Source organism: Sapajus apella, unplaced genomic scaffold, assembly GCF_009761245.1.
Source record: "Sapajus apella isolate SASKATOON/1434 unplaced genomic scaffold, GSC_monkey_1.0 scaffold21, whole genome shotgun sequence".
In the NCBI taxonomy this organism is placed as follows: Eukaryota; Metazoa; Chordata; class Mammalia; order Primates; family Cebidae; genus Sapajus; species Sapajus apella.
The window spans coordinates 2,336,641-2,354,268 of NW_022436961.1; the positions used below are offsets into that span (position 1 = coordinate 2,336,641).

The window sequence follows — 17,628 nt, forward strand, 5'->3', positions numbered from 1 at the left end:
CCTGTCTCTACAAAAAAATTAGAACTAAAAATTAGTGGGATGTGGTGGTGCACATCTGCAGTCCCAGTTACTCAGGAGGCTGAGATGGGAGGATTGCTTGAGTCCAGGAGCTCGAGGCTGCCATGCGCTGTAATCACCCTACTGTGCTCCAGCCTGGGTGACAGAGCAAGACCCTGTCTGTAAAAGAAAAAGAAAGAAATCACTATAGTTTCAGCTTCTATGAACTACAGAATGCTTCTAGCCTTTTCCTACTCCCAACAAAACTTATTTCCTCACTGATTAGATGGGGATGTTGAACGGTAGGGTGGGCTGGATCAGCTTGGTGCTCCCTTCCATCCGGATAATTCCGTGGTTGTATAACTTTGTCAACTAGAGGAGCAGAGCTCTCTGGTGTTCCTTTGGATAATATACATGCCTCGCACTGTAACTGCCTTCAATGTGGTCTTTCTTTCAACTCGGCTTTCCTTTGCTTTCCAGGAACTGCTCATATAACTATAATGGGTATGAAACGCTTTCTGTTTCCTGTGGTCTTTTCTCACCAGAGTGCATTTCACCCTAAGCAACCCAAACACTCACTAATCCATGCCTGCTTTCCATCTTCCTCTGACAGCTAATAATCTGGAGCCAGGAGCTCGACTAAACCAGGGAATTCACACCCATGAGACCTGTGCGCCAGCGGGCAGCTCCCGCCTGTCCATCTCTGTGTCTGTGCCCATACCACCGTGTTTGTGATCATAACTGCATGAGCTGTTGTCCTTCCATCCTGTCAGCTCCAGATCGCAAGCCAGGGTGCTCACTGCTGGGTGGCAATGCATGACCCCTCAAGGTCGAGGCCTGGGGCTCCAGCTCCAGATCAAGCTAGGGGAGAGAAACAAAGAGGCAGTCAGGGGTGCAGGCAGCTGATTCACCCATAGTTTGAACCTCTTTGTGTTGGGCTTTGGAAGTAAGGAAGTTCTGGCTGCCATGGTTACAAAAATTTCTCCAGCCCTTTGAAAGGAATGGGTCCAGTTCCACTGTAGTTTATTCTCCTGTCGGTGTGGAGTGGAAAAGAGCAGCAGCGGTTCCTTCTTTGGTGCCATGGCACACCTAAAAGGGCTGTTTTGAATTGGAACTAAGTGAAGAAAGTTCCTTCTGGCTGTGTCTTTGGCCTCCCGCAAAGCCTCGGGCATCTAAGATGTCAGGAGCTGGCTGCCCTGCTCTCTATCCCAGCGCTGGAGGACCAGGACTGGGCAAAGACATAGGTCCCAGTCTCCTTGCAGCATCGAGGCCTTCCCCACACCTCAGGAGCAAGCCCCCGAGAGGCGAGAGGCAGAGCGGAAACAGCACTTTTTAAAAAGAAAGAGGGACTCTTCTCCCTCCACCCTGTCGCTCACTCTTGCTGTTTCAGGGGAGGAACTCATCGGCTCCAAGGCTGAGAGGCAGGATTCCAGGGATGTCGATGAAGAGAAGGAGCTGCTGGATTTTGTGCCGAAGCTAGACCAAGTGTGAGCAGCGCTCCCAGGAGGGTCCCCGGGGGGATGCTGAGGTGCAGCACTGTGGCTCAGAGCAGGGATTCTAGAGGGAGGAAGGGCACAGCAGGCCAGGTGCTGGGTGTGCTGCCTGTGGAGAGAGATGGTTTGCACCTTAGGATGCGCCAGCTCCGCACCTGAGCGCAGAGGCCTCCCCACACCACGCTGCCTAGTTGCCTCTCTGCTCCTCTCCCAGGCTCCCCTCATTCACAGCCTTATATCCACACCCCCTCTCCCTCTTATGCACACTCAACTTCTCATCCAAAAGTTAAGAAAGATGGCTGGGTGCAGTGGCTCACACCTGTAATCCCACACTTCGGGAGATTGAGGCGGGTGTTGGGAGTGCATGACCAGCCTGGCCAACATAGCGAAACCCCGTCTCTACCAAAAATACAAAATAACAGCCTCCAGGTTGGCATGCATCTATAGTCCCGGCTACTCAGGAGGCTGAGGCAGGAGACTCGCTTGAACCTGGGAGGCAGAGGTTGCAGTGATCCGAGTCACACTACTGCACTCCAGCCTGGGCAACAAGAGCAAAGTTCCGTCTCAAAGAAAAAAAATTTGAAGATTCACATTAGAAACTATTGCCAGGCTAAGCTCAAACTCTGACCTGATTCCTCTGCCCCTGAGGGATGGGTGGGTACCAGCCCGGGGAGATCCGGGTCTGCCTGGACCACGCTTCTCATTGCCCGCCGTGACTGCTGTGGGTTGTCTCACTGTGTGTACATTGTACGCAGGGACATTTTGCAAAGCTATCTAATATTGACCACTTTGTAGGAACGCAGAGCCTTAGGTGTTTTCTGAAAAGACGGAAGCATCCCGTGGCTTATAGGAAACAGGGAAGTGGAACAAGCGGGGAGTGAAACCACGGGGACACTTAGTCCATTTCAATTTGCTGGACATCTGTTAGAAAGAAATACAGAGCTTTGACCCTGACCATAAGCAACTTACGGATTCATTTGGTGGGATCCAAATGCCCACCGAGTGGTCGTAGCAATGCAGAAAGATACATTGTTAGCCAGAGTGGGGCCTCTGTCAACAGGCTCTGCAGGTGCAGAAAGGGGTGACGAGTGTAGGTTGGAGTCGCTGGGGAGGACTTCATGGAGGAGGAGGCGGTCCTTCCACCAGGTTGTGAAGGGCAGTTGGGCTCCCAAGTGGAAAGCGGGAGGGAGAGACTTGGAAACAAGAGGAAGAGGAAGCTGTGTGCACTGTGGATCAGCCCTGTGATGTTCTGGTGTTCTCGGATCGCAGGGTAGAATCTCCCGCCATCCCCAGGATTCCGTGTGTCACGCCCGAGACGGTGGTGATCAGGTCAGAAGAGCCAGAGCAGGTGAGAAGTTCCATCTCTGTGGTTTTCCCGCGTGGAGAGCATGAGTGCCCCAGGACAGTGATTGCTGAGGGATGGCCTGTACGTAGCACAACAGGAAATAAGAGCTCACATGCCACTTGCTGTCTAACCAGCGTTCCACACTTGGACGCCCCACAGTGGTGCAACATTGGCCGTGTTGGGTGGGCGGCATCTGGGAGAGGTGGTCAGATGCGGCCCTTTCCTGCGGTGGCGCAGTCCCTGGATGCAGCCCAGGACAGCACCAGTGAGAAACCAGCTGGTCCTTGACCAGCCTTCTGTCTTCAGCTCTGGCTTAGGGTAGGAGCTCCAGCCAGCAGATGTTTACCGGATTCCTGCTGTGCGCCCTGGACAGGCTCAGGCAGGAGGACTGGGTGCCTGCCTCCTGGGAGCCAGGGTCCAACCGGGAAGAGCGGACTTGGACACATGAACCCAGTTAGCACCAAACCGGGAGGGAGAGCGGGGGAGTGCTCCACTGTGTGGTGTGAGTGCTCATAGAGTGCAGAGCAGGGAGGACCGAGCCAGCCCCAAGGCTGGGAGGATTCTTGGAGGAGTGAGATGCGGGGAGTGGAGAGGATTAGATCAACAAGGGTGAGGGACAAGGACGTTCTGGACCGGGGGAAAAGCAAATGTGAAGATCTAGAGAGCACGGAGGCTGGGTTCAGGCCCTGCTGGTTGTGACAGGGCCACCTGGTGTCCCTGTAGTTGCAATGTTACCCTAAGGCAAGTCCCCATTTCACAGGTGAGGAGCAGGAAGCCCCACAATGGCAGGGGTCTGTTGTGTTCACCTCATGGACTCCAGATGTCCACAGGGCAGGCAGCCCGCCCACAGCTAAGTGGTGGGGGTCACGGTGCTGGGATGCAGCACCCACCCGAGAGGAAGCCGGCTGGCCGAGGGCAGGGCTCCCGTGGGGCAGAGCTGGAGAGAAGGGAACTCGGGTCTGCAGCAAGTGTGGAGGGCCTGGGGCCGGGAGCTGGACTCAACAGCGAGGACCGGCTCCATCCGTTCCAAGGCTCTGTCCCAGGGTCTTGAGCCGTGGAGAGGCATGGAGAGGGGAGGAAGCTCGTGTTTCCTTTTAGACTCCAGGACAGGCTTGTCTGACAGGGCGGTGCCATGGGAGTGCTTTCTCTATGGGGCACCTTGTTTCTGGCGGCAAGGCTCTTCCAAGCCTCCACACCCTGGCACGGCATCCAGCCGGCCCTGGCGGAAGTGGGACAGCAGGACCACTTCTCTCTCCTCAGGCATCTAAAGAGTATGATGAGGACTCCCTCATCCCCAGCAGCCCAGCCACTGAGACCTCAGACAACATCAGCCCAGTGGCCAGCCCAGTGCACACAGGGTGAGTGGCGGGCGCAGGGCTCAGGGACTCCCATCTCCAAGAGGGGATGCAGAAGCCCAACGTGCCTCCCCACCCCGCTCCTAGGTTTCTGGTGAGCTTCATGGTTGATGCCCGGGGTGGCTCCATGAGAGGAAGTCGCCACAACGGCCTGCGAGTGGTGATCCCCCCGCGGACGTGCGCAGCGCCCACCCGCATCACCTGCCGCCTGGTCAAGCCCCAAAAGCTCAGCACGCCGCCGCCACTGGCTGAGGAGGAGGGCCTGGCCAGCAGGATCATCGCACTGGGGCCCACGGGGGCACAGTTCCTGAGGTGAGCGTGCACAGGCAACCCGCGTCCTCACCTCTCCCTGTGCCATGGAGGCCACGCCACCTCCACTGTCCTGACGGGGAAACAGAACTGGGTGTCCCTCCCCCTTTCCTGGCATCCATAGCCCTGCGAGGGCTTACAACTCTCAGATCTTAGGTCGGGCATGGTGGCTCATGCCTGTAATCTCAGTGCTTTGGAGGCTGAGGTGGGAGTATCCCTTGAGGCCAGGAGTTCGAGACCAGCCTGGGAAACATAGCGAGACCCCATTATTGTGAAAAAAAAAAAAAAAAAAAAAAAGCAAAACTCAAAAGCAACTGTTAAATCTTGCATGACACCAGAGACAAGGCCACTCTGAGGCCCTGAGGGGCTGACCATTCATGCACTGAGAGTCCTGGGAAGGCGGCCTCCCCGGCCATTTCCCCTGAGCACGAGCAGAGTACCCAGCTCCAGAGGCCTGTGCCCCACTCCCCTGAAGCAGCCTGGGCTCCCCTGGGGCTTTGCTACCCCCCAGGCACCATGAGTGTGATGTAGGGACAGACCTGACCCGGAGGCCCTGCCTTCTACCTCTGTCCACCCTCTTGGCCCCCTCAGAGCGGTCACCACCATTTACAAAGTAGCAAGTTTTCTCATTGACTTTTCTTAGTTCTCAAAGTGTCCCTCCAAAGGAAATGTGGGGGGACATTATGGCCAGTCCATAGATGAGGTCACCTATCTAGGGATGTCAGGCGGGTTTTTGGAATCAGGTCCAAGGACAGGATCCTTAGGTCATGGGAGCAGAGCCCCCGTGAAATGAGACAGCCCTGTCCTCACTGTCACGGTAGGCTTGGTGGGAGCAAGCAGGGCCATGGGAAGCCCTGCCGCCCCCCTACCACGTCTGGTCCGCTTAGAGACCGCCTGCAGGTGGGGCCTCCACGTGGCTGCGGAAGCACCTTCTCCCTCTGGGTGGGAGCCGGCAGCCCCATCCCTCCCTGTGGCCCGCCTGCCCCACGTGAGCTCCTCCCCACTGCCACTGTGTCCTCGCCTCAGCCCTGTGATCGTGGAGATCCCGCACTTTGCCTCCCATGGCCGTGGAGACCGTGAGCTCGTGGTTCTGAGGAGCGAAAACGGCTCTGTGTGGAAGGAGCACAGGAGCCGCTATGGAGAGAGCTACCTGGATCAGATCCTCAATGGGATGGATGAAGGTAGGGGCAGGGACTCCAGGGCTGGGTTTCCGCCTTCCGGAAGAGGGGTTTGAGCTGCACCTTCAAGATGGGCTTTCAGAGCCACCTGGAGTTTGGGAAGCCCTGAGAGGCTGGCAATGGCCCAGTGTGGTCAAGTCTTGTGTCCCCAGGACACGTGAGGGGACGATCAGCCACCGCCTGCAGCTGCATCTGCTCTGCTGGGCCACTGTGCCGCCAGGCACTTGGGGAGGGTATGGGCACTGGGTCTTGGGGACAAGGAGGTTCTGGGGCCCCTGTGAGGTCTGAACTTGTGCCCAATGTGACCGGGGTGCTGGCCTGTGCGTGTGGGTCCAGAGCTGGGAAGCTTGGAGGAGCTGGAGAAGAAGAGGGTATGCAGAATCATCACCACCGACTTCCCGCTGTACTTCGTGATCATGTCGCGGCTCTGCCAGGACTACGATACCATCGGCCCCGAAGGCGGCGCCCTGAAGAGCAAGCTGGTGCCCCTGGTGCAGGCGACGTTCCCGGAGAACGCCGTCACCAAGAGAGTGAAGCTGGCTCTGCAGGTGACGCAGCCCTCCTTCCCACCAGGTCCTGGGGTGGACTGACTCCGGGCCCCGGGAAGGCCACCCTCTTTCCCTGGGACAGCCCCATGCTTTTGTGCGGTGCTGTGAAATGCCACAGTAGAGAGTTGACCTTAAAGCTCACAGGAGAGTTGAGTGGGGAGGCTGAGGCGGAAGCTCCCTGATGAGTGGCAGAGCCCCTCAAGGAACCCATCAAGCCACATGACCCAGTCTGTGCAGCATGCGGGAACCACATGACCCCCGGGAGCTGACCTTGATGCAAGCAAAGATGCACCAGCCCTGGGAGTGAGAGGCAGAGCAGTGGGGGAGAAAGGGCTCAGGAAGGCAGGCTACACGGTGTCGGTCCTGTGGTCCAACAGCTGGGGTGACCCCGTGCACCGAGGGCCAATCTCGCCAGGCGTGGGGCTGCCTCCCATCTGACAAGCCCCTCTCCTGCCTGAGTGTCCTGCCTCTGTCATCTCACAGGCCCAGCCTGTCCCAGATGAGCTTGTCACCAAGCTCCTGGGCAACCAGGCCACATTCAGCCCCATTGTCACTGTGGAGCCCCGGCGCCGGAAGTTCCACCGCCCCATCGGGCTTCGGATCCCGCTTCCTCCTTCCTGGACTGACAACCCGAGGGACAGCGGGGAGGGAGACACCACCAGCCTGCGCCTGCTCTGCAGCGTCATTGGTGAGAGGGGCCCCTGCCTCAGACTTCCAGAACACAGTAGGGGAGTGACGGAGTGGGGGTGGGGGAAGAAGGCGAAGCCTGCAGTGCCCTTGGGCTTTATTGGCTTCCCGGAGAATGAGGTGTTTTTCCAAGAGAAGGAAGGATGAAGCATCTGCATAAAAGTCCATCCCCCACCTGATGGCCCACTCCTGTAATCCCAGCACTGGGAGGCCGAGGTGGGTGGATCACCTGAGGTCAGAAGTTCAAGACCAGCCTGACCAACATGGAGAAAGCCAGTCTCTATTAAAAGTACAAAAATTAGCTGGGTGTGGTGGTGCATCCCTGTAATCCCAGCTGCTCCGGAGGCTGAGGGAGGAGAATCACTTGAACCTGAGAGGTAGAGGTTGCAGTGAGTTGAGATCACGCCATTGCACTATAGTCTGGGCAACAACTCCATCTCAAAAAAAAAAAGTCCATGCCCCTGGGAAAGAAGCTTCCAAGCCCTAGGAGGAGGGCATGCAGGTCACTAGGAGGGTAGGAGGAGGAGCAGAGGGTGAGGATAGTGTGCCAGGACTGCAGACCAGGTGAGCCTCACCCAGTCTTACCCTTGCACACCAGGGCCTTAGCATTTTAGTAAGCTCTGTGCTTACGTCCTGGAGACTGTCCCCAGCCCCGTTTCTGCCGGTGTTACAGGTGGAACAGACCAGGCCCAGTGGGAAGACATAACAGGAACCACCAAGCTTGTGTATGCCAATGAGTGCGCCAACTTCACCACCAACGTCTCTGCCAGGTGAGACAAGGCCAGCCCAGCCAGCATGTGTGGGCCATCCTCAGGCTCCATGCTGCCATCTAGGCCTGAGGCCAGGGCTCCGTCACTGTCCCCTACACGTGGAAGACTCTGTGGCCCTGTGGCACTATAACCATGGCGTGGCTTACTGGCTGCTCCCGTCTGGATGGAAAGGATGCTTTCTGTTGGGCACTTGGGAACACGGTCTAACTCACCCTGCTTTTCAGGTTTTGGCTGTCGGACTGTCCTCGGACCGCTGAGGCTGTGAACTTCGCCACCCTGCTGTACAAAGAGCTCACCGCAGTGCCCTACATGGCCAAATTTGTCATCTTTGCCAAAATGAATGACCCCCGAGAGGGGCGCCTGCGCTGCTACTGCATGACAGATGACAAGGTGGACAAGACCCTGGAGCAGCATGAGAACTTTGTGGAGGTGGCCCGGAGCAGGGACATAGAGGTACAGGCCTGGGCCCTGCACCACCTCCGGGACAAACCAGTGCCTGGTGCAGGCAGGCAGTCCTCCCTTTGTAGATGAGGGGCTCCACAGCTGTCTCTCTTTGAGACCCCTCTTGAGATGCATCTTAGAGAAGCTTCAGGAAAAGTGAGTGATGCCACCATGCGTATCTCAGAGGAGGCTGCAGGCTTTTGGTCTAGTGATCTGTGAAAAGAGCTGGGCATTTGCAGAAGGTCTTGTGCACCAGCGACTGTTAAAAGTGCTGGCCAGGCCAGGCGCCGTGGCTCACGCCTGTCATCCCAGTACTTTAGGAGGCCGAGGCAGGCGGATCACCTGAGGTCAGGAGTTCAAGACCAGCCTGGCCAACCTGGTGAAACCGTGTCTGTACTGAAAATGAGCTGGGTGTAGTGGCTCACGCCTGTAATCTCAGCTACTCGTGGCTGAGGCAGAAGAATCACTTGAACCTGGGAGGAAGAGGTTGCAATGAACCTCAGTTTTTCTCGACTGTCAAATGGGTTAATGATAACTCCTCAGTTGAAAGCTTTATCTATACAATAGGGATCATTATTGTAGGTGAGGTTAAAATAGAGCAAGTGCTTTCCAGCTCTTCTCATGACAAAGCATCTTTGGATAGACATAAAAACAGAACCTGGGTTTTGGTGTTAGAAACAGGATCTCGCTCTGTTGCCCAGGCTGGAGTGCAGTGGTGCCATGATAGCTCACTGCAGCCTCCACCTCCTGGCCTCCAGTGATCCTCCGGACTCCCATGTAGCTGGGACTACAGGCACATGCCACCACACCTGGCTAATTTTTTTGTAAAGTTGAGGGTGTCTCCCTATGTTGCCTAGGCTGGTCTCAAACTCCTGGCCTCAAGCAGTCCTCCCACTTTGACCCCCTAAAGTGGAGGGATTACAGGTGTTATCCACTGTTCCCAGCCCAGAACCGGGTTTTGTTTTGTTTTTTTCCAGAGCTATGTTATGACATTCAAGTGAAATTTCAGAGTGCTTGATAGCAATTCTCATCAACATCTCAGGGGTATTTGAAGATCCCTACATACTACAAAATCCTTTGAAGTCAGGAAGCATGCCTCATTCATCACAATTTTGGAAATAAAGCCGTTCCCAAAACAAACAGTGGATTTCTCAGCACACCCCGCCATGCCTCTTGGCTGTGGCAGGGTGTGTCTCGGAGAGGGAAGGGTTAAAGGTTGAAGGTGGGACATCTGGGCCCTTCCCTACAAGCTGTATCTGCTTTTCCTCTCCCGCAGGTATTGGAGGGAATGTCCCTGTTTGCAGAGCTCTCTGGGAACCTGGTGCCCGTGAAGAAAGCTGCCCAGCAGCGGAGTTTCCACTTCCAGTCATTTCGGGAGAACCGTCTGGCCATACCTGTAAAGGTGCCGGCACTCTCTGGCTGGCCTCTCCTCTGGGTCTAGAAAGCTGGGGAGGCAGAATTCCCTAAACCAGAGAGCCCAGTGGCCTATAAAAGGGCCCCTGAATCTTCCCTTTGTGTGATTGAGTTTAGGTGAGGGACAGCAGTCGAGAGCCAGGAGGGTCCCTGTCGTTTCTGCGCAAGGCGATGAAGTACGAGGACGCCCAGCACATTCTCTGCCACCTCAACATCACCATGCCCCCCTGCACCAAGGTGAGCTGGCACCTGCCAAGGAGCCTGGCCAGAGACGCGTTCCCCGTAGGAGGTCCCCAGACAGTCCCCAGGTGCAGTATTTCCAAGGGGCTTCTTCCTGGTGGAACTGCCTTTAGTCCCCTGGAGCACGCAGAGGTACTGAGCACGCTCATTCTGTGGCCTGGCTGGCAGTGGACCCTGCCCTGGCCCTCTCTGCAATGCACAGTGCAGATGGTGACGGGCACATTCACGCTGTGGACCCTGGGCTCCCTAGTTGTGAAGGTGAGAAGGGACCCGAAGGGCACATCTGCCTCGGTGTCCCTGGCCCGAGGCCTCCGAGGTTTGTACCAAGGAGAGCTGCTAAGGTCTCCCAGCCCCTGCTCGGCTTCTCTTAGGCCGCTTTTTCATCTGCCTGCTTATCTTCCCAGGGTGCTAGGCCCTCACAGAAGGGAAGCCTGGTGTCCTCAGCCACCGCAAACACCCAGGGTTTTGAGCTCAGCAAAGGAGTCTTGGCCACGTATGTTAATTTGTCGATACTTGTGAGAGTATCCCAGTCACCACCTCTTCTAGGGACTTTGGAGGGATCATAGTCTCCAGACCGTCTCCATGGTTTTGTTGGTGGTGTTTGCTGTTGTTGTTGTTTTAATCATTAGCCTTCCATGCTAAACTAGGAAAGAAGCAAGGTTACATTCATAAGCCCATGGCTCGATCTCTCTTCTTGGCGATGAGACGAGGGTGAAGCAACTTCTCTTTCATAAGAGGGTTTCCAGGCTGGGCTCAGAGGCTCATGCCTATAATCCCAGTGCTTTGGGAGGCTGGGGCAAGAGGATTGCTTGAGCCCAGGAGTTCAAGACCAGTCTGGGCAACATAGTGAGACCCTGTCTGTATGAAAAAATAAAAATAAAAAATTAGCCAGGCATGGCGGCATGGGCCTATAGTCCTAGCTACTTGGGAGGCTGAGGCAGAAGGATCACTTGAGGCCAGGAGTTGGAGGCTGCAGTGAGCCATGATCGTGCCACTGCACTGCACTCCAACCTCAGAGACAGAGCAAGACCCTGGCTCTTGAAAAAAAAAAAAAGAGTATTTTCCTGCAGCCTTGGGCAGCGTCTGGATGCTTTTCCACAGGGCTGTGATGCTAAGGCCTTAGGGCAGTATGGAAATGGGCCTTTCAAGCAGAAAGAAATCCAAAAACAAAAGCAATATTTTAAGTTCAAACCCAGCTCCACTGCATATTAACTGGGTGATCTTGGGCAAGAAACAGTCTCTCTGTGCCTCAGTTTCCTTATTGATGAAATGGGAGTAATACAGCACCCACCTCCTAGGTTGCCATGAACATTAAATAAGGACCCACAGGCGATGGGGTGATGTGGGTTTGCCGTTGTTAAGACTGTGATTAATAGCGCATGTGCGCCTGGTCAGCTTCCCTTCACTCCTGCTGCTCCCATCCTGTTACTCTGTGCTAAGTTCCTGAAGAAACGGACTGACTGTTTACCAGGACTGGGGTCATCCTTCCCTACCCCTGCAGCCTAGGAGCTCAGATCACCTTCTCTAGGAAGGTGGGGAGAGTCCAAAACCCAAAGCACCCCTTCTTCTGCAGGGGAGTGGAGCTGAAGATAGGAGAAGAACCCTGACCCCCCTGGCCCTGCGATACAGCATTCTCAGCGAGTCCACACCAGGTACAGCCTCTGGGTCATGGTGCGTGCTTGCTCCTTCCCAAGAAGGGTGGGTATGAGCTCATCTCTCTGCAGCCTGGCAAGGACTCGGCCCATTCTGAAAGCAACTGCAGAGCTGACTTGGGTCTTCCCGTGACCTTGCAGAGAGTCCAGACAATCACCCCAGTGTACACGGAAGCCACGTCCATCACAGGCCGTGTCCTCACGCCTGTCGACTGTGTCCTGCCCTGGCTACTAAATGAAATCTAATGCTTCTCCTCAGGTTTTCTCACTGGGACAGACCAGGCGGAGATGAAGATGGCTATTATTTCGGAGCACCTCGGTCTCAGCTGGGCAGGTAAGTGGGGAATTGGGGGGCAGAAAAGCACTTTGTCCATCTCACCTACCCTCTTCCTCAGTAATGAGCAATGAATGAGGCATTTCTAACCCTCCTTTTATCACCCGTGTGTTATCTGATTTATGATTGTCTGGGCTGGGTCTGCTGTCCAGGTCACACCACTGGGTGCCCATGGAAGGGGGAGCCCCCCTGCCTCCATCCCTGTCTGACTTTCCTTTCTAAGAAAGCGTCAACTATTGACTTTACAGGAGATCTTGAAAAGGAGGGAAGGAAAGGGCAAGTCCCAGGGTATTTGCCTATGGTCTGTGGCTGTGGCTTGCAGAAGTCCTGCCAGCCATCCGGGTAGATCTTATTTCAAGGGAGGCAGGTGGGCAAATAAAGTCAAGGCTCAGAATGTGCTGTGCCCAGCCACAGACCCTAGGACTGGATTCTCCCTGTGTGACCACTGCAGGTCCACTGCCCGATGTGAGTGGCAGGAGTTTGCAGCAGGGAAGGAGGCTTGGTCACAGGGCCGCCTGGCAGGTGATTGGTTGAAGAGCGCAGGGTGAAATCATGGACAGGGAGAGGAAGAAGCTACATTCTCGTGCTGATCCCTGTATTCAAACTGGTTGCTGGAATTGGGGGTCTGAAAACCATCTTAAGGGATCCTTAAACAGAAGCCTAATGTCAGAGACCCTGTCTGTAGGAACAATGAAGGTGCGAGTGGTCAGTGTCCAGCACTGTGTGGCTTTGAGCAACAAAGAAGAGGACCCACGTGCAGTTTGGTGGATGCCGAATTATAACTGTATTTCTGTCCAGAGCCCAGCTTGCAATTCTTGTTGACGCTGAGGAGATGGCTTCCCTTCCCCCCTTATTTTTTGTTAGCTTTTATATGAGTGGGCTCCCTTCATTCACTCCCCCTGCAGAACACTTTAGACACACTCAGAAACCTTGGTAATAACTTGTGGAAAGGCAGTGTGACAGACTCAGAAGTTCAGACAGGGCTCATTCTTTAAACTGTGACTGCTGGATGCTCAGAAGGTGTGCGTGTGTATACGTGTGTGGGTGTATGTGTTGTGTGCGTGTTCTGATTCTCACCATCACTTTCTCCCCAGTCTTCTTTCTCCTTGAAATTAGACTCTAATGCTGTTTTCCTTCTAAAGAAATAACATTAAAAGTAATGGGGGATTTTGGCTAACAGTCTGCATTATTGCCTTGCATTTAGATGGGAACTGGTATTTTCATTTTAAATGTAAATAGCACCTCTCCCTGAAGAAGCATAAGCTCTGAAGGCCGTTTCTGTTCTCATTGGTTCTCGGCAGCAGGGCGTGGCATCCTGGTGTGGCACAGGCAGTGCTGGGCCGAGAATCGGCAGGTGCAGCTCCCCCCTGGCTCAGGGACTCCCTGGCTCTGTGAACTTGCAGAAGTTGCTGAACCTTGCCATCATGTCATCTCATATTGGAAGTTATGAGAGGGAGAAAGGACATTTGTTCATTCATTAATTAATTCATTCATTCGTTCAGTACCTATTTATCAAGCACCCCTCCCATTCTCCATTTTTCTGGAGATACAAAAGTATAGGTGCTGGCATTTCATGAGGAATTTCTTGAAAGAAAGAACACCAAGTCCACAGGGAGGCTGCCCAACAGCTCCCTGTGCTCCCCACCTGATGCCCACACTGCAGTGCCCACCCCGTCTGTGTGCTGGAGGCCCCCTCGTGGCTCACATCTGCTGTTGGTTCCTTGCTTGCAGAGCTGGCCCGGGAGCTGCAGTTCAGTGTGGAAGACATCAACAGGATCCGAGTGGAAAACCCCAACTCCCTGTTGGAGCAGAGTGTGGCCTTGCTGAACCTCTGGGTCATCCGTGAAGGCCAAAACGCAAAGAGTCAGTACTGTTCCGCTGAGGAAGCCTGTCCTAGGACCTACTCCCCACCAAACGAGTGGGGACTCCAAAGGCCAGTGTTATGAATGGAATTTTCTTCCTTCAAATTCCATTCATGACACTGGCCTTTGGAGTCAGTCTGTCTCTGTGTCACAGGCACGCACAAACCACTCCCGGCAGGAGGTCTTCCAGGCAGTCCTGCCAGAAGGCATGGGCAGAGAAGCTCGGCCTCAGCCTTTCTCACACCCTTGGAATAAGATTAAAATTGCAAGGCCTGGCACAGTGGCTCACTCCTGTAGTCCCCACACTTTGGGAGGCCAAGGTGGGAGGATTGCTGGAGCCCAGGAGTTCGAGACCAGGCTGGGCAACATAGCCCTTTAAAAATTAGCCAGGTGTGGTGGCACATACCTATAGTCCCAGCTATTCTGGAGGCTGAGACAGGAGGATCACTTGAGCCTAGGAGGTCAAGGCTGCAGTGAGTTATGATTGCATTGCTGCACTCCAGCCTAGGCAACAAGCAAAACCCTGAATCAAAAAAAAAAAAAAAAAAAAAAACATAAAAAGAAAATAAAAATTGCACCAGGACCCCTAGATGACAACATGTGTGCAGGGTGTATGACTCATCTTTGAGGTCTTCCTATTGAATTTCCCAAGCAAATGAGTATTGTCCTCTCAGGACTCATTGGGGTCTGGGCAAGCCGGACCCCAGTCTGAGGCAGCTCTCGTTCTCCCTGGAGCTTCGTCTGACCTGGAGGGAGCTTTGCCTCATTCTCTTTTCTGCTCCTCCTCAACCAGATTCCCAGACTCAAAACTACTGAGTGGAAATTCAGTGTTTACATTTGCATCTCAAATCATCTGGCCATGACCAAGAATTTCAAAAGGACAGAATCTAATCATTCTCATTCGTATTTTCTTGTAGTACTCCTCTTAGATTAGATTATCCCCCCCAAAAAAACACAGCCTTTATAGACTTTTAAGTTGGCCACGTGGTGGGACGCAGTGGCTCACACCGATAATCCCAGCACTTTGGGAGGCCAAGGCAGGCGGATCACTTGAAGTTGGGAGTTGGAGACCAGCCTGGCCAACATGGTGAAACCCTGTCTCTACTAAAAATACAAAAATTAGCCAGGTGTGATGGCACATGCCTGTAATCCCAGCTACTCGGGAGGCTGAGGCACAAGAATTGCTTGAACCCAGGAGGCAGAAGTTGCAGTAAGCTGAGATTGGGCCACTGCACTCCAAACTGGGTGACAGAGTGAGACCAATAAATAATATAATTTTTTATTTTTATTTTTGTAACAGAGACCAATAAATAAAATAATTGTCCACTGTTGCATTTGGAAAAGATCTGTAGAAGTATAAAAAGTATTCTCCCAAGAGGAAGTATTTTTGAGTGTTGTTTTCTTTTCTTTTGAGATGGAGTTTCACTCTTGTTACCCAGGCTGGAGTGCAATGGCACAATCTTGGCTTACCGCAACCTCTGCCTCCTGGGTTCAGGCAATTCTCCTGCCTCAGCCTCCCGAGTAGCTGGGATTATAGGCACACGCCACCATGCCCAGCTGATTTTTTGTATTTTTAGTAGAGACGGGGTTTCGCCATGTTGACCAGGTTGGTCTCGATCTCTTGACCTCGTGATCCACCCGCCTCGGCCTCCCAAAGTGCTGGGATTACAGGCGTGAGCCACCGCGCCCGGCAAGAGGAAGTATTTTTCGATTATGAGAAAATAGGGTGCCTCCACCTTCTGAAAAAAAAATCATCTCCCTTCTCCATCTTTGTCCTGGCCGAATTTTCTGAGCCTGTGTGATCCTCCCTCGCCACCATCGAGTAACACGCATCTCTCTTCTGTGCCCACAGTGGAGAATCTGTGCTCGGCTCTGCGGAGCATCGACCGTGGGGAGATCGTGAACATGCTGGAGGGCTCCGGCAGACAGAGCCGCAACCTGAAACCGGACCGGCGATACGCGGACCGCGACTACTCACTGTCACCCTCCCAGATGAATGGTGAGTGTCACCTGGACCAGGTGGGGACCGAGCCAGGGCCCTGCCCTACAGGCATCAGCACCAATGACCCCTTCCCACAACAATTCCTCCCTCAAAGCCCGCTCTCCCTCCCATTGGAAGGAGGTCTGGTTTGTCAGCAACGAATTCGTCCTTGGAGGTGGGGAGAGCAGAAGAGAGAGAGGTGAGGAGGAGAGAAAGGCGGCCCCTCCTGTGGAGGGGAGCATTGCCTGCTGCCTGCCTCTGCCGCCCTGCAGAACGGCCCCTGGGCCCTTGCCATCAGCAACTGTGTCCGCACAGGGCCTGGTGTATGGGAAGGAGCTGAATCAGAGGTGGCCAGCTAGACACTGCCCCTACACAGCTGCAGACTTTGTGGCAGCTCTTTGCAAGATGTGGACCCTCTTTGGGGCATCAGTGTCCCCATCTGTAAAATGGTCAGTGGTTGGGAAGCAGAGGGCATAGAGATTCCTGGCCCAAGGTCTAGTGTCTAGCACAGTTTAACTGGACACTGTTTTACAGGTCCTGTTGCGGCCACTTCTGGGGACTGGGCAGTTTGCTCTTCCTGGAGCGGGGTCTCTCTGCCCTTTCCTGTCTCCCTTTTCTATTATCTCATCTCCTTCCCTCACTCTTTGTTGATGTGATTCAGCATGGCAGGGATCCCCCTGTGAGATCCAGCCCGAGGAGAGGATGCCCAGGAGGCTGGGACCTCTGCCCCCAAGCCCCTGCCACTCCTGGGTTGGGCCCCCTGCAACCGCTTCCTCGCCCACCTCCACTCTGGCCAGCAGGTGCATAAACAGCGAGGCCCTGCTGTCTGGCCAGGAGCTCTGGGATCTAGGCCCTTCCTTGCTGCCAACTCCCTGTGTGACTGAGCCCTCTACCCTTCTGTAAAATCAGCAAGTTGGATTGGATCCCTAAAATTCCCTACAGACCTTGAAACAAAATTTCCATTTCTGTGACATGACATCCTCAGGTGGCTGATGCGCCACCCTGGATGCGGGCATGGTGATGCGTATGCTCCTCCAGCTCCTAGTCTTAAGGGTCATCCCAGCCATGCCTGGGCTGGGGATGGACACCTGTGGCTGGGTGCACAATGGGGAATGGGGGCAGTCGAGGGCAAGTCCCAGGGGGGCCTGGGCACATAGCCCCTGCCAAGGCCCCTGTGCTCGCCGAGCCCCTCCCTGTGCCCTGCCCCGAGTCCTGTGTGTCCTAAAGCGTGCCACGTCGAGGCCTGGGAGCAGGGCCCATCTGCTGATCACGTCCTGTTGCCTCTCTTCTGCCTCTGACCTCATCTTGACCTCTGTGCGCTCACGCTGTCGCGCTGCCTGTCTCCACTGTCTCCACTGTCCCCACCTCGGCAGGTGCAGAGCCGGCCACGTCCACATGCATGTTGTGGCCCCCAGCCCTGTCCCCCCACTGTGCATCTCGTGGCTGTGTCCTGGGTGTGCATGTGTGTGTGTGCGTGTGCATGTGTGTGTGCGTGTGTGTCCATGTGTGTGCGTGCATGCGCGTGTGCACAGGTGTCGCCACGCGGTGTTGCCTGCCCACTCCCTGGGTCCACCCCCATGGGGGATTCCAGCCTCCCCCTCAGGAGACCCCCCGGCTGGGGCTGGTGACAAAGCTCTTCCCCCTTCTCATGTGTCCAGGCTTCTTTGACACCCAGCATGCACTTCTGGTCAAGTCAGATTGGCACACTTTCGATTTCCTGTGCCCTGATTAAGCACCTATAGGACAACGAGCCACCAGGGCCACATGAGTGTGAATATTCACAGTTACAGACCTGGGCATCCATGAGCGTCTCCCAGGGCCGCAGACCCCTGGCTCCCGCCGGGCCTTAAGGCATTCTTGCCCAAGTGGTTCTAAACCCCTGTGTGGGACTGGGCCTGTGCGTTCCGTGTCTACTGAAAGGGCTCTGTCTCAGGGGTCAGCCCATTTGGCAAATATTCTTCAAGCCTCACCCACACGCTAGGCACTGTGCTAGGCAGGAGAGAGAAACCTGTTCTCAACCAGA

At 54.8% G+C, this 17,628-nt stretch overlaps 1 protein-coding gene across 9 annotated transcripts in view; it reads left to right on the top strand.

Annotated features, from left to right (window-relative positions):
* Positions 1-17,628, top strand: part of ANK1 (ankyrin 1) — a 243,700-nt gene that overhangs the window by 195,412 nt on the left and 30,660 nt on the right. For 7 of the 9 annotated variants that reach the window (XM_032288089.1, XM_032288091.1, XM_032288095.1 and 4 more), the window contains exons 23-38: positions 478-501; positions 1,388-1,484; positions 2,760-2,838; positions 4,096-4,193; positions 4,278-4,502; positions 5,526-5,680; positions 6,014-6,225; positions 6,709-6,913; positions 7,586-7,682; positions 7,907-8,135; positions 9,400-9,525; positions 9,654-9,773; positions 11,350-11,428; positions 11,688-11,762; positions 13,494-13,625; positions 15,477-15,623. In XM_032288089.1, the coding sequence (XP_032143980.1) occupies positions 478-501; positions 1,388-1,484; positions 2,760-2,838; positions 4,096-4,193; positions 4,278-4,502; positions 5,526-5,680; positions 6,014-6,225; positions 6,709-6,913; positions 7,586-7,682; positions 7,907-8,135; positions 9,400-9,525; positions 9,654-9,773; positions 11,350-11,428; positions 11,688-11,762; positions 13,494-13,625; positions 15,477-15,623 (2,100 nt within the window). The remainder of the gene's footprint in view (positions 1-477; positions 502-1,387; positions 1,485-2,759; positions 2,839-4,095; positions 4,194-4,277; positions 4,503-5,525; positions 5,681-6,013; positions 6,226-6,708; positions 6,914-7,585; positions 7,683-7,906; positions 8,136-9,399; positions 9,526-9,653; positions 9,774-11,349; positions 11,429-11,687; positions 11,763-13,493; positions 13,626-15,476; positions 15,624-17,628) is intronic. The other 2 variants (XM_032288090.1, XM_032288097.1) reach the window with 1 other exon arrangement.